At 43.3% G+C, this 13,494-nt stretch overlaps 1 protein-coding gene across 1 annotated transcript in view; it reads right to left on the reverse strand.

Annotated features, from left to right (window-relative positions):
- The window catches only part of LOC109481135 (dynein heavy chain 5, axonemal-like), a 76,072-nt gene that overhangs the window by 7,629 nt on the left and 54,949 nt on the right, over window positions 1-13,494 (reverse strand). Inside the window, exons 65-84 of the mRNA XM_019783633.1 lie at window positions 12,967-13,101; window positions 12,371-12,547; window positions 11,839-12,054; window positions 11,200-11,367; window positions 10,501-10,638; window positions 9,811-10,068; window positions 9,026-9,220; window positions 8,417-8,572; window positions 7,881-8,063; window positions 7,146-7,389; window positions 6,252-6,430; window positions 5,597-5,723; window positions 4,986-5,107; window positions 4,359-4,544; window positions 3,687-3,822; window positions 2,964-3,103; window positions 2,368-2,532; window positions 1,230-1,424; window positions 636-786; window positions 156-291 (exon numbers count right to left, since the gene is read on the reverse strand). Coding sequence (XP_019639192.1) covers window positions 156-291; window positions 636-786; window positions 1,230-1,424; window positions 2,368-2,532; window positions 2,964-3,103; window positions 3,687-3,822; window positions 4,359-4,544; window positions 4,986-5,107; window positions 5,597-5,723; window positions 6,252-6,430; window positions 7,146-7,389; window positions 7,881-8,063; window positions 8,417-8,572; window positions 9,026-9,220; window positions 9,811-10,068; window positions 10,501-10,638; window positions 11,200-11,367; window positions 11,839-12,054; window positions 12,371-12,547; window positions 12,967-13,101 — 3,407 coding nt within the window. The remainder of the gene's footprint in view (window positions 1-155; window positions 292-635; window positions 787-1,229; window positions 1,425-2,367; window positions 2,533-2,963; window positions 3,104-3,686; window positions 3,823-4,358; window positions 4,545-4,985; window positions 5,108-5,596; window positions 5,724-6,251; window positions 6,431-7,145; window positions 7,390-7,880; window positions 8,064-8,416; window positions 8,573-9,025; window positions 9,221-9,810; window positions 10,069-10,500; window positions 10,639-11,199; window positions 11,368-11,838; window positions 12,055-12,370; window positions 12,548-12,966; window positions 13,102-13,494) is intronic.

The following is a 13,494-nucleotide window of genomic DNA, read 5'->3' on the forward strand; positions in this document are numbered from 1 at the left end:
TTCAGTGGCAGGCTCTAACCCTAACCCTCTCCCTAACCCTGTTCCTAACGCTCTCCCTAACCCTAGCCCATCCCTAACCCTAACCCTGACCCTGACCCTAGCCCAGCCCAAACCCTAACCCTACCCCTAACCCTAGTCCTAACCCTAACCCTTACCTGTTAGCCATGCTGGTCTGGTAGGTGATGTCAGCATTAGGATGCAGGCCGAACACCTCGGGTGTGTCCTTCAATGGCAGGCTCTGAATGTAGTCGCGGTACTCCTGGATGTTCTTACACTTGGGGATCGGGTAGCCTGGAAAATAAACCACGAAAATGTCATTCATCATGATCATTTTTGTCTTCAATGCATTTCACATGTTAAAAGATAGTGCATGTGTGAACTGTCCTCAGGCTGTTGCAAAACAGTAAATACTTTTCATTTCTTGTACGTCATTTTCGGGGCAAAATCAACAAAGTTCTCAAAAAGTTACACAAGCTACACTAAGTAGAGTACATCAAAGGTAATTTGGTGAGGAAGTGTGGAAGGGTTCAAACCAATCCGTAATCTGTACAGCTCATAATTAGCAACTAGAATATAGAACTGGATTGTACTGCTATGTGAGAGCTACACACATTGACTGTGAGTAAGCTACCTACCCTTGTAGAAGACGAAGTTTGGCCCGAACATGTGGTCTCCGAACCACACCCTGCAGTAGGTGTTGAGCAGGATCTTATCCAAGTCATCGGTGACACGGCCGCCGTACTGAATCTCACCAAACATGTAACGTACGGTGGTCCATGACACGCCCTGAAAGTTAGAAACCCTGGAGTTAGAAACAGTAGTACACAGTTTGTACTACTAGTAGATAATATCATGTAATGTGCAGATTTAGCACAAAATCTTAAGATGCTTGGAATAATCTCAGACAAGATTATTCGATTTTGAACTTCAAAACCACACGATTTTCAACTTGAGAGCCATATTGTGTCATGCTAAAAAAATATCCAGAACATTGCCTATCTAGTTCTATGCCTGAATGGGTTTATTTGATGGGTTAGGGTCAGGAGTGGTTCTGGATAGCATCCGTGCATCCATTGACATGGATTTGCCCCAGGCATGGTGCTGGGTATGCGTGGACTATCCAGAACCGTGCACGGTACTGGATAAAGCATGGTTCTGGATACAACTGTCATGCTATATATGTTTGAGGCAGTTTAAACTATACAATAAAAACAAACATATGACCACACCTTCTTGAGATCCAGCTCATCGAGATGGTTCTGCACAAACTGCACGCTGGCGTTGAAGTCTGCCTGGTTGAACTCGTAGGGGATGTTCCACCCGAGGGGGCCGAACTTTCGGCGCTCCTGAACCGTCGTGTGGAGGAACGCCACGCCGTACAGCATCGGCTTCCACTGGGGCATGTTGGAGATGTCAATGAACTCCTGTAGAGGGGAAACAATATAAATTATCATTATGATAGATTCTGAGTTTAAGACTGCAAATGTTGACCTAACGATCCATTTCAGAATAAGCATCACAGCAGAGTTGCGAAGTTCTGCTTAAGATTAGTTCATAACATTTTTTTGTGTTGTGGACATGGGTTTGAATCTTATCTCAACAGGCATCCAGTTTTTGAATCTTATCTCAACAGGTATCCAGTTTTGTGGTAACGTTACAATGAATCTCCAACTCAAAAGAATTCAACTCCAAATTTTTGATCAAATCTCTGGGTCTTCATCAGCTATCCGGTCCAGTTTTGTGGTATTTAGAAGACTTTATATGATACATGTAGTAAATGGTAGGACTAACTGATGCAGTTGAAGTAGGCCTGGGGTTTCAAAGGCTGCTTGCCAATGGAAACACTTCACATTTAGACCAGAATTGTACCTAAGTTAGTTCTTTTACTTTTTCTGTTATTATATTATGTATTGTTCTTTACAGGTAGTGTTGAAAACCGCCATTGGCGATATGCTTCCCCTGGATAAATGAATAAAAATTAAATGAAAGAATCATGGTTTTGGGAAAGGCTAGTTGGCTGAAAGAACATACATTATGCAATTTGTTTAATATACAGTGTAAATCTGCATAAAAACCATCAGATTCCTAAGCATCATCTTGTCTTGACTTGTCTGACTTTTGTTCCTTTTTCGACTTCCAAAAATTTGTCTTCACTTTATTTGCATATCAATCAACAGGTTGTGTATATAAACCTGCTTTCCCCTCTGGTCTCTGACGAAAGCTAGTGGATACTAGCTGAAACGTCTGACGTTTTCAAAATCATATCCAGTTGCTTGAGTAACTGTTTTTTGGCATATCGTATTACCTGGATGTCTAACCTTCATCGACGCATCAGATTCCTATATCTAGACTGGACTGATTTGTTACCTGGTTGAAGGCAGCGTAAGTCCTTTTGAGCCCAGCCTTGACGCCCTGTGGCGGCTCGTTGGTGTACTTGATGGACTGCTGAAGCAGGTTGATGGGGAACTTCTTGTGCACCTCGGTGGTCAGCCAGGTTCGGTATGTCTCGTTGACGTTCTCTGTCGTGTTTAGCTGAGGTAAAAGGTACAGAATATTATCATATTGTTAACAGTTGTTATAGTGCTGTTTGACGAAGAATGAGGGTGACCGACATGTACGCTGTCAGGGGCTGGTGGCTACAAATTGAGGGAACCATTTTAATTCCCAGAGCTACCAATAGGAGCTCAGGATTATGTATTGACTACATGATTGTATGAAAATCAGTCCAACAGGAGCTCGAGACTCTCTGTAACTATGAAAACCAGTCACTGCAGCCTGGAACAGTATAATCAATAGTTGTATTCAACAGTTCTCAGTTCGACAATGACCGATCCATGCAATCATATACATGTACCATGCATACAAATGTACATTTAAATCAACAATTAACTGGATTCCAGTTCCCCTGACTTATAGGTGTTGACCATCAAGCTTCTAGAAGCGTGATGTTGTCGGAAACTCACCACATCGAGGAGCTCCTCCATGTATTCCAGTCCCAGATGGCAGTTCTGCAGCAGGACCCAGCCGCCCTCTGCCATGAAGGAGGACACCAGCCGTCGCGCGTGCACCTCCTGACCCTGGCCCATCGAGATCGCCTTACACGCTGAGAGGGGAACACAAAGTAGTCTCTCAATGTATATGTATGCATGTGAGTACATGATTGTGCATGTGTGTGGACAGTAACTATGACTTACGTATGCCCTTGCTCTTAGCCAGATGTTTGATGTTCTCAGAGGAAAACAGGAAAAAGGCCATCAGATCCCGGATAGGACACGCGTGTGTGCATGAGCATGCCTGCATACATGCATGTATGTGTGTATCTGTGCGTGTGTGTATGTGCGCGTGTGAAACTATGACTTATGTATGCCCTTGCTCTTCGCCAGACGTTCGATGTTCTCGCTCAGACCCCATGGCCAGGAAACAGACCATTGGCTCCCGGATGGAGCGTGTATGTGTGCGCATGCGTGTGTGAGAGACCGTGTAACAGCAACTGTATTGGTAGCTATGACTTACGTATGCCCTTGCTCTTGGCGAGGCGTTCGATGTTCTCGGACGGATCAGACCCCATGGACAGGAAGCAGACCATCGCCCCTCAGATGGGGTGCGCGCCTGGCTGTGTGCACGCATGTGTGTGTGTGTGTGTGCATATGTGTGTTACAGTAACTGTAACAGTAGCTATTACTTACGTATGCCCTTGCTCTTGGCGAGGCGTTCAATGTTCTCGGACGGATCAGACCCCATGGACAGGAAGCAGACCATGGGCTCCCGGATGGTGGACTCTTCCCACATCTGCTCCATGTTCAGGATCACTCCTTCTGCAAACTGCCAGAAAAATAATAACAAAAAATTAAATGAAATCTTCCATTTCTTGTGGTCTTTGTCTTGTTGAAACTTGCTGCCCAATGTGCTGTTAGGCACAGGAGGACCTAAGGTCTACGGTAAGGAATGTCTTGTTTTATTCCTTATTCTGACTAATTCTGTGTAGAGTCATTTTCTTCTAGCCTGCATACTATTAAAGACATTTGCTATGACTCTTACTATGACTCTACTGTATTCAAAGAACTATGGACATACACAAGCAAGCAAACTTAATATGTACATTTCTGCTTTAATTTCTTCAATCCCGCGAGTAAAGATGCAGTAGGTGAGTTGAAAATTTTTTGAGGATTTTTGCGTTGAGACTAGAGCAAAGCTTCAGATCTATACGAGGGGTTTTCAATGAAGCCTGCTTACCCTGACGCCAATCCTCTCGGAGATGTAGTTGCGAGCCTGCGGGATGGTACGGTCGGGACACCAGGAGCGGACCAGCAGGGTGTTGCTGAAGGTTATATAATAAAGACTTCTGAAGCAAAACTTACCCTGACGCCGATCCTCTCGGAGATGTAGTTGCGAGCCTGCGGGATGGTACGGTCGGGGCACCAGGAACGGACAAGCAGGGTCTTGCCGAAGATGTCCAGGGAGCTGTCGTACCCGTCTGGGATGGGCTCGTCCTCGGGAGCATCCGAGTCAAACCAGGTCTTCCAACCCTTGTCGTTACGAGCAACCTGCAGGAGGCATTTTAGATGTAGTCCCAGATTCTACAAACCAAAAACCTTCTAGTTTTAGTAAGTTCACTCACTTCACCAGGAGCAAGACACATGGCCTAAAAATTGAATATCTAGTACGTGTAGAACAACAACAGGACTTGACTGCAATGATTGCCCTTGCTAGCTATGCTATCCTGCTCCTATTTGCACACTCAGTGTTTCCCTAGTATGTTTTTTGTGAATATATTCTAAGCCTTGTTGTTTGTAATTACTTGCAGGAATACTAGATGACTACGAAGGACTACCAACGAAGATGTCAGACTCTACAAACCACATGTACAATGTAGATGTGCACGTACCACTGGACCCTGTACATGTATGTACATGGTGTGTGTAAAAGTCATTGAAAATGTAAAGCTAAATATTACAGAGAAACAGAATCATTATGGACTGGTTTACCTGGTTGACAATCTGGCTGAACTGCGGCAGTTTGCTGAGCTGCACCAGGTTCAGCCAGGTCATGTCCAGAATCCACTTCTTCGGCTTCGGCTCAACGGCGTTCAGGTCCAGGGCTGCACCACCTGTGGGCAAGAGATGTGTTAGACTTAGACTTAATATATCATTATTGGACTTAGGGGTTCCAACATCTTGTGACGCATGAGGCAGAGATGTGTTACAAAATGGAATTAGTAACATAGCAGGAAATAGTGAAGATAGTGGATTTGAACCCTATTCAAGCCATTGCTTTTCCAATTTGTATATTACATCCCTGACATACTGATACAGGTTATATGGCCTTTTGAGGTTATATTGGCAGTCCTGACCTTAATATAATATCATAAATGGAGCATCTATATTATGATCCCAATCCCATCATATTTATCAATATTATAAGATTTGGGTTATGGCTACCTGTAATTCTGCAATATCCAAAACATATCAATTTATTTTGATTTCAGTTTTGAACTGACAAGCTAGCATTCTGCATAAAACTTTTGTTGTCACAATGGTCAGGACGTAAATGGATAAAAATCAATTAAACGAATAAAGATATAGATTTCCTTGCTGACCTTTGATGAAAGTCTGGAACTCCTCATGGCGGATGCCCTTAGCCTGCAGGTCCAGTTTCAGGGCCAGCAGCAGGGTGTACAGGAACTTGTCCTGCTCATACAGGCCACGCACGGTGTACGCAAACACCTGGGGACAACAACAGGATGGTTTATTACTGACATTCTTCCTATCATTTAGCACAAGTGACATAACAACTAGGCATGATCATAGTACAAAACTGTATTACATGATTATACTGTAGATGGCTTGAACTCTGTTAAATGTGCTATGGATTACTGTAGGATTGTTTTGACCCACTCACACTGGGAAGGACCCCTTCTGTTTTCAGTAAGTGCAGTGTCCCACCCAAAAGGATGACCCTACTAGGAGGTAACTGGTTTTCGCCTGAGTTTCAGTGAGGAAATAGGTGTAAAATGCGTCAATCCCATAAGCACAACACTGAGGTTTGCTAGGGATTCAAACCCAGAACTTTAACGTTAATTTTAAACTCTGAGTTAGCAACCCTAACCACAAGACCACCTTGGTGCTGAAAAGCTATCCAATATCATGAGTTGACAACTTTGATTTTAATGTGATGTCCTTATCTTATGTAGCCCTTTAAAATCGTCTTGTAACTAGTTGGGCAACACTGGCTTTATCAAAGGAATTTCTTACCTCGAAGGTTAGGTACTCGATGATGTTGGCGATGCGCTTGCTGGGGATGGGGGACTTCTGGGAGCGAGCCATCGAGATGTCGAAGATGTGGAGGAACTGTTTCAGAGCTGTCTGGTACATCACGTTCACCAGACTCATCTCCACAATCAGGAAGTACAGAACACTGCCACGGGATGCAACTACAAGGGAAAAATAACAGTAAATTTGTGATGATTCTAAGTTAAAGATGTGAAGATGTGGAGGAACTGTTTCAGAGCTGTCTGGTACATCACGTTCACCAGACTCATCTCCACAATCAGGAAGTACAGAACACTGCCACGGGATGCAACTACAAGGGAAAAATAACAGTAAATTTGTGATGATTCTAAGTTAAAGATGTGAAGATGTGGAGGAACTGCTTCAGAGCTGTCTTAGGTACATCACGTTCACCAGACTCATCTCAACAATCAGGAAGTACAGAACACTGCCTCGGGAGGCAACTAAGAGGGACAGGAAGAAACATTTCATGATCAGACATTCATCTATATGTATGTCAATATTATTCTTGTGGTAGAGAAGGCAGACACAGTATTTACAGATTGGTAAAACTTCCCCAGCTCTTTTATTTTAGATAGTACGATGAACATTTCAATGTTTTGTCCTAAGGAACGTGACCCTTTACAGTAGCATGCAAGTCAGGGTAAGCTATAAGAACTGGGATTCAAACTCACAACCTCATGGTTCAGAGGCAGGGACTACATGTGCTACCACAGACTATAAAGATAAAGCTCTTAAAGTAACTGCCATCCAAAATACATGACATTGTACATGTACTAGCACTGTGGACAATTCCTAGTAAGAACAACTCCTTACAGCAAGTCTATCTGTATGTAAGTGCTATAAAACCCTACGCACCAGGCCTGAACTCCTCTCGTGCCGAGTTGATCTTGATCTCCGTCTCCGCGGCGATGGCCAGCTTCTCGCTGACCTCCTCGGCCGTTGTCTTGGTAACGCGCAGCACCTCGATCAGGCTCTCGTCCTCCACAAGAGAGCCCTCTGTCGACGTGAGGCGGTACAGCAGGTTGTCCTCCAGCTCCTTCATCTTACGCTTGTTGTTGTTCACCTCCTCCAGAAGGGTCGTGCGCTCTGCTTCCAGTTCCTGTGGGTCAAGGGTCAACAAAGGTCAAGAGTCATGCAATCAACTTCAAGTTTCTACAGGTCAAGGGAGAAAGATTCCAAGGGAAGGTGTCAAAGGTAAACAAAGGTCAAGCAACAGTCTGATACATAAATGCTCCATTGACTACCAATAGATCATGCTATGCCACAGATACATTCTGCAAGCAGTTACACATTGACCTAATTTAGTTCATCATACCTAGTATATTTTTTATTGTTGTAGTGTAATTTTTTTATCATCAAATTGTTTGAGATGTCACTACATGTGCATGGATTACTGCAAAAGAAAGTAGACAGTGTTCGATGGAACTTTGTTATGGGCTGTGAGAGTGACTGTACATGTGTTCATCACCTTTAACAGATACAGACTTGGCCAGGAGCAAAACTTAACACCAAGAATCATTTAAAGGTACGTATCATGCTTTTTTTGTATTGAAAGAAAATAAAACAAACTAACACCAGAGAGAAACTTACGGCCTTCTCAGTGAGGATGACTCTGCCCAGCAGCTGGTCCTCCAGACCCTTCATGGTCACAGTGAAGTCGATGATCATGGTTCGAGCTGCCACCTCGGGAGTGTAGGCAGGGTTAGCCAGCTTTGTGGTGATGTACAGCTTAAATCCATTCATCACATCTACCTCCTTGTCTCCTACTTTCACCTGTAAGAATAATAGTTACACACTCTTATTATCTTCAAAATATGTGGTTACTAAGGAACATGTGTTAACTCTTTGAATAACTAGCCATCTTTCCAACTTGCACCTACATGTACATAGAGCAAGACACAATTAAGATTTATGAACAATCAACTATATGTGTGAGAGTTAAGTAGCTTTCTTGAAAGTTGATTGTAAGATGATGCTTAGAACTGACCTTCTAACTTGTCAAGAAATTGCCAAGAGAATATCCTTAAACATACAAAATCTGAATAGTTATTACCAGCCAACTTGAAGGAAAACCTTGAGAAGTTACAGGCACTTCTTGATGTTATTTTAAGGATGACAAAATGCACCTTGAAGGTGGATCCAGACTTGATGAAGTTCTTCTCCAAGACGTTATCCAGGGCGGGGTCGAGTTCTTCTCCCACGTCTTCAATCAGCAGAGGTCGGCCCAAGGACAAGGCGTCCTCCAGGTGAGTACGGAAGTACTTGTGGTTCAGGCTCGTCACCTGAAGAAAACAAGAAATAACAATGACTTGACTAGTTTTATCTTATGATAGGCTTTTCGAACACTAAGTGATGATAACATAAGGCCAGCCTGCAGGTAGACCATTTTGACTCCTGACTTAAACCTTCCATGCAGTCATTCTGTGGTTAGTATTTCCCCTCAGTTCCTGCGACTCTACTGTATTCAAATAATTACATTGTACAGACATACAAGCAAACAAACAAACACACTGGAAACAAAATACCAAGACCAAGCTGGAACCAAAAGCAGATAAGACCAGTCATAATTTCCCTGATGAAGATGACAGTCATCGAAACATCCGCTCTTGTTATATAAACAAATTATGAAGACCGTTGCCATTCAATCATTCTCCAACCTGATGAAATTATTTCAGGAAATTGAAAATGAAGACCTTTTTGCTACAAGCAAAGAACAAAACCACCAAAATCCTGACCTGTAGTTCATTGTCCTTCTGCATGTTCTTGATCCAGGTCTTGCCCTGGTTCTGAGGGTCGATCATGAGAGGGAAGCGGGCTGCCTTGGTGGTGATGATGCCGTTCTGTGAGGACAGTTCATCGTTAGGCAGACCCTGTAGGTTCCAGTCTCCAATGGTGGCGTTGTCCACAAGCATGGTCACCAGGTTTATTTCCTTAAAAAACACAATATTTCATTGTTATAGGTCGTTATTTATTGCAGACCAACTAACAGTTAAATATGTAAGCCCATCGGATCAACACAGATCAGAACCCTTCTCTCTAGTTCCAATGCCTCTGGCCAAAACAACTAGCTCGAAATCAAAAAGAATTATAGCCATGACTACAATTTTGAGTCAGAGTTTTAACTTTGATTAAGCACTTGTCTAGTTTTTGAACCACACTCATCACAAATGCACATGGAATTTTGCACAAAACATTCTACATGTTTCTACCTGTTTGATACATACCAGCAGAGATGTGGTATACTTGTGCAGCTATACATGTATGTATGCTAACAGACCAGTATGAATACAGAGTTTCTTAGCCAGTATATAGCTTTCGAACCACCACCCTTACCTCTGTATAAGGAATCTTATACACATGACCATCTCCTTTTTTCAGCAGACCATGAGCTCGTCCCGGAAGACTGTTTGAAGATGTATGCCTACATAGCTGGTGTATAATGTACTATAGAGGGCACCTGTGCTACATGTAGTAACACAGTATGGACACACTTAGGCACTAGATTTTGAACCACTCTCACCTCCGTGTAAGGAATCTTGCACATGACCATCTCCTTCTTCCAGCAGACCATGAGCTCATCCCGGAACACCTGGTTGAAGGGACCGGAGTAGGACAGGAACCCGGTGGCCAGGAGCACGTCACCCACCAGCCGGCGGATCTGGTCCTCAAACGTCTTACTGGCTGCCGTCCAGCGAACCTTTTCTCCAGACAACCCGTGGATCAGGGCTTCAGCGTTGTTCATCTTACGACGGCAAGCTTCAGCATCGTCAAGAAGGTCCTGGGAAAGTCACAACATTTAGTCAAAGGGTAAACTAGTCATAATTGTAACGTGGTCTAGCCTAACCTTACACTGTAATCTTATTCTGAAGTCTAAATCTTTTGTCATAAGACCTCCACATTGTTCATCTTGCGACGACAAGCTTCAGCATCATCAAGAAAAGTTGCAATGTTTTAGCCAAGGGTAAATGAAAATTCTGGTAACATTTGCACACATTGTCTAGCTTCACCTTACTCTGTCACAATCTAATTATAGCTTCACCACACCACGTACTACTGTTTTCCCTCGTGTCTCTTCTTCTCCTTCTCCTCCTGCCATTTCTTTAAATGCATTCGACTTCTTCATTTTTGGGTTAATAAATAGTAATTACATGATTGTATGCTTATATTCACAGTCTAATTCTGAACCCTAAAATCAAAATAGTTTTGATACCTGTTTGGTCTTCATGGCTGCGTCGTACTGAGCCTGTACGATGTCCAGTTCCTTCTGCTTAGCATCCAGCTGAGCCTGGGCCGTGTTCAGGTCACCCATAGCAACACCCAGACGGGCCTCCTGCACTGCTAAGTTGGCCTGCGTGGACAGAGTATTACATATTCAGGGCCTTAGCATGAAAGTTTATCTGTGTTGGTATAATACATTATGTTTAGCCTGTTCATTATTATATAGCTGGTCTGTTACACCAAAGGGCAGTTACATGTATACCGGCTATACCGATACAGATTGTATATTTGTATGAATGGTTGCCTGTTTGTATGAATGAAAGACCTTAACTTTATTCATTGTACATGAGATGAGGGCAACAGCAACACATTGACAGAATGTACTGCACCTGCATGAAATCCGGTACTTTCACGGTTTTCATTGGATGTTTGGTCAACTACTAGTATGTATCTGAATTTTGCCTGTTGCAGATGATATCTTTTTGTACACAACATTAATTATTATGGAATGTCATCCTTGAATACATGAATACGACCCGTCATCCTTATTACATGAATATGACCTTAAACCAAACATTCTACCAAATTGCTAATATGCAGAATTACATTATGGGCTTTGCTCAGGTGCAGTACGTTCTAGAGACGTGGTAACAGCAGATATAGAAGGTAAAAAACATTAATTATATCTCACCTTGAGGGGCAGTACTTCCTTGTTGATCCCGTAGAAGAAGGACATGGCCCTTGTCCATGAGCAGAGGCCGGCCACGTTGCCGCACACCTTCTTGGCGCTCTCCAGGTTATAGTCCTCCATCTCCAGGTACGGGGCCAGCAGCTCAACTGTCTCCTCATTAATGGTGTCCTGGGGGAGGGGGAGGGGCAGAACAATGTTTAACTATAATGGTGCAAATGGCATTACAATGAAATTACACTGCAGATCTGATCTTGAAGTACTTATGTCTGCATACTGCACTGGTGCAGGCTACAGTTAAAATTAATGTACCCGCAACAGACAAATTTTGCATGTGCTATTTAGTGCTAAAAGTAGATTTTATGGAGTATGGAAGAAACTAGAAACTACAAAAAAGTTCAAAGTGAATTCTTTATGTGGCATACTAGGCATTTTGTAGTTGTTAAAAACAGTAAAGAATACAAAAATTGGTTGGTTGGTTACTAGTGCAGGTTTGATGTTGTAATAATGACCAGTTGGTCATTATGTAGAGGTGGTCAGTAGTACTGGTCTAACTATATATATTACATGATTGTACGTAATACTCCGAATCACAGTTCACATTGTACATTGTACCTGACAGTATTTAGATAACAACATTACCTTAGGGAAGGTGAGTAGAGACTGCAGGAATCCTGAGTTGTTCATGAGTTTGAGCGCTTCGCTCCAGGACGGTGTGGCACACGGTCGCTCGGGGTCCTGTGTCACGACGTTGATCTTACGCTGGAACAGCAGCAGTACACAGTCCATGATCCGCATGATCAGATGCGGAGGCTTGCCCAGCTTACGCACCGTGGCAATGTCAGCTGGCTTGATGGTCTGGGGGAGAGATGGTGTCACAATGAGTTAAAAGTTAGGGTTGTTGACTTACGAATATAAAGTTAAGGTTCTAAATGTAGCTTCGAATCCCCAGTAGCAGACTCAAACGATGTGTCACTGGAAAAAGCCTTTTATATTATGCACACGCACGCACACACACACACACACACACTCACTCACACGCACACGCACGTGTACACACACACACACACTCGCTCACACACACAAACATGTACACACACACAGTAGGGTGTGGGTAGCTTGAACCTAGCACACCCAGATGATGACAAAACAAACCCAGTTCTGACTCCCTCACCTGTAAGGCTGCCTCTGCCTCCTCTAGCGCAGGTTTGGCGGCGGCCAGTTTCCCCTCAGCGATGCCCTTGTCTGCTGCGATCTCATCCACAATAGCCTGGGCCTTATCTTTCACCTTCTGTACCTGTGCCTTCACTTTCTCAGCAGCCTGGGCGCTGGCCGTCACTTCTACCAGCACCTGCAGGGGTGGGGAAAAGGAAATGAGAGCAGTGAAAAGAGCTAGCCATTGTAGCTGGATTGTCTAATGCAAATCATCATTTATCATGATGTCAGGAGTTGAATCTTGATGCTGAAGTTTTAGCTGTTCATTCAGAGCCTTTTTATAGCTCGAAAGCTTATCTGTGTTGGTACCTATAAGTATGGTATCTGTGTAAGTCCAATAATATTGATCATTGGACTTGGATCCAAATTTTCAACTGTCCAACTCTAGTCTTTGTCAAGGGATGAGCAATGCACAGCTTCTGTAAGGCCACATTTGTGTTGGATTGTGTTGGAAATAAACCTTGCTGCAGAAAAAGAGCACTTTGTTCACACTTACTTGACAACATGATGTTTCTTACTACTGTATCTTTCACCAGCTTAACGTTATCTACTTGCCTTGTCAGCATTCTTAGATGCCACGGCCAGGTCCTTCTCCTTGACGGCCAGCTCCTTGGACAGTTCGTTGACCGACTCCTGAGCCTCCACCAGTTTGGCCAGGCCTGTCTTCATCCTCTGGTCAAGGATGCCCACCTGGTGGCAGAGGATAATTGGTACATGTAATCAGAACAGGTTTGGAAATACAGGCTTATTCTTATTATGATAATCATGATAGTCAGTACAGGATTGGGAACATAGGTTGACACAGGAAAACTGCCCAAGAAGACCACTCAGAGACCAACAGGATTCTTACACTTGTGTCAATGGGAATAATTATCTAATTAACCACCAAAAACTGGTCATATTGGCCAGGTAAGTCCATACTTAGAGGTGATAACTTGTAGGGGTTTGATTGTATACTAGGTTCATGTTATCAGCTCAAGCACTTCACTAAAGCAACGAGTTCCACTCCATCATGTAGTTCTAGGAAAAAACATTAATCCTAAATTTTGAAGAACTCAATCCTGATGGCATGGCAATGCATTC

The sequence above is a fragment of the Branchiostoma belcheri genome, unplaced genomic scaffold, assembly GCF_001625305.1.
Source record: "Branchiostoma belcheri isolate BF01 breed outbred unplaced genomic scaffold, Haploidv18h27 scaffold109, whole genome shotgun sequence".
NCBI classification, from domain to species: Eukaryota; Metazoa; Chordata; class Leptocardii; order Amphioxiformes; family Branchiostomatidae; genus Branchiostoma; species Branchiostoma belcheri.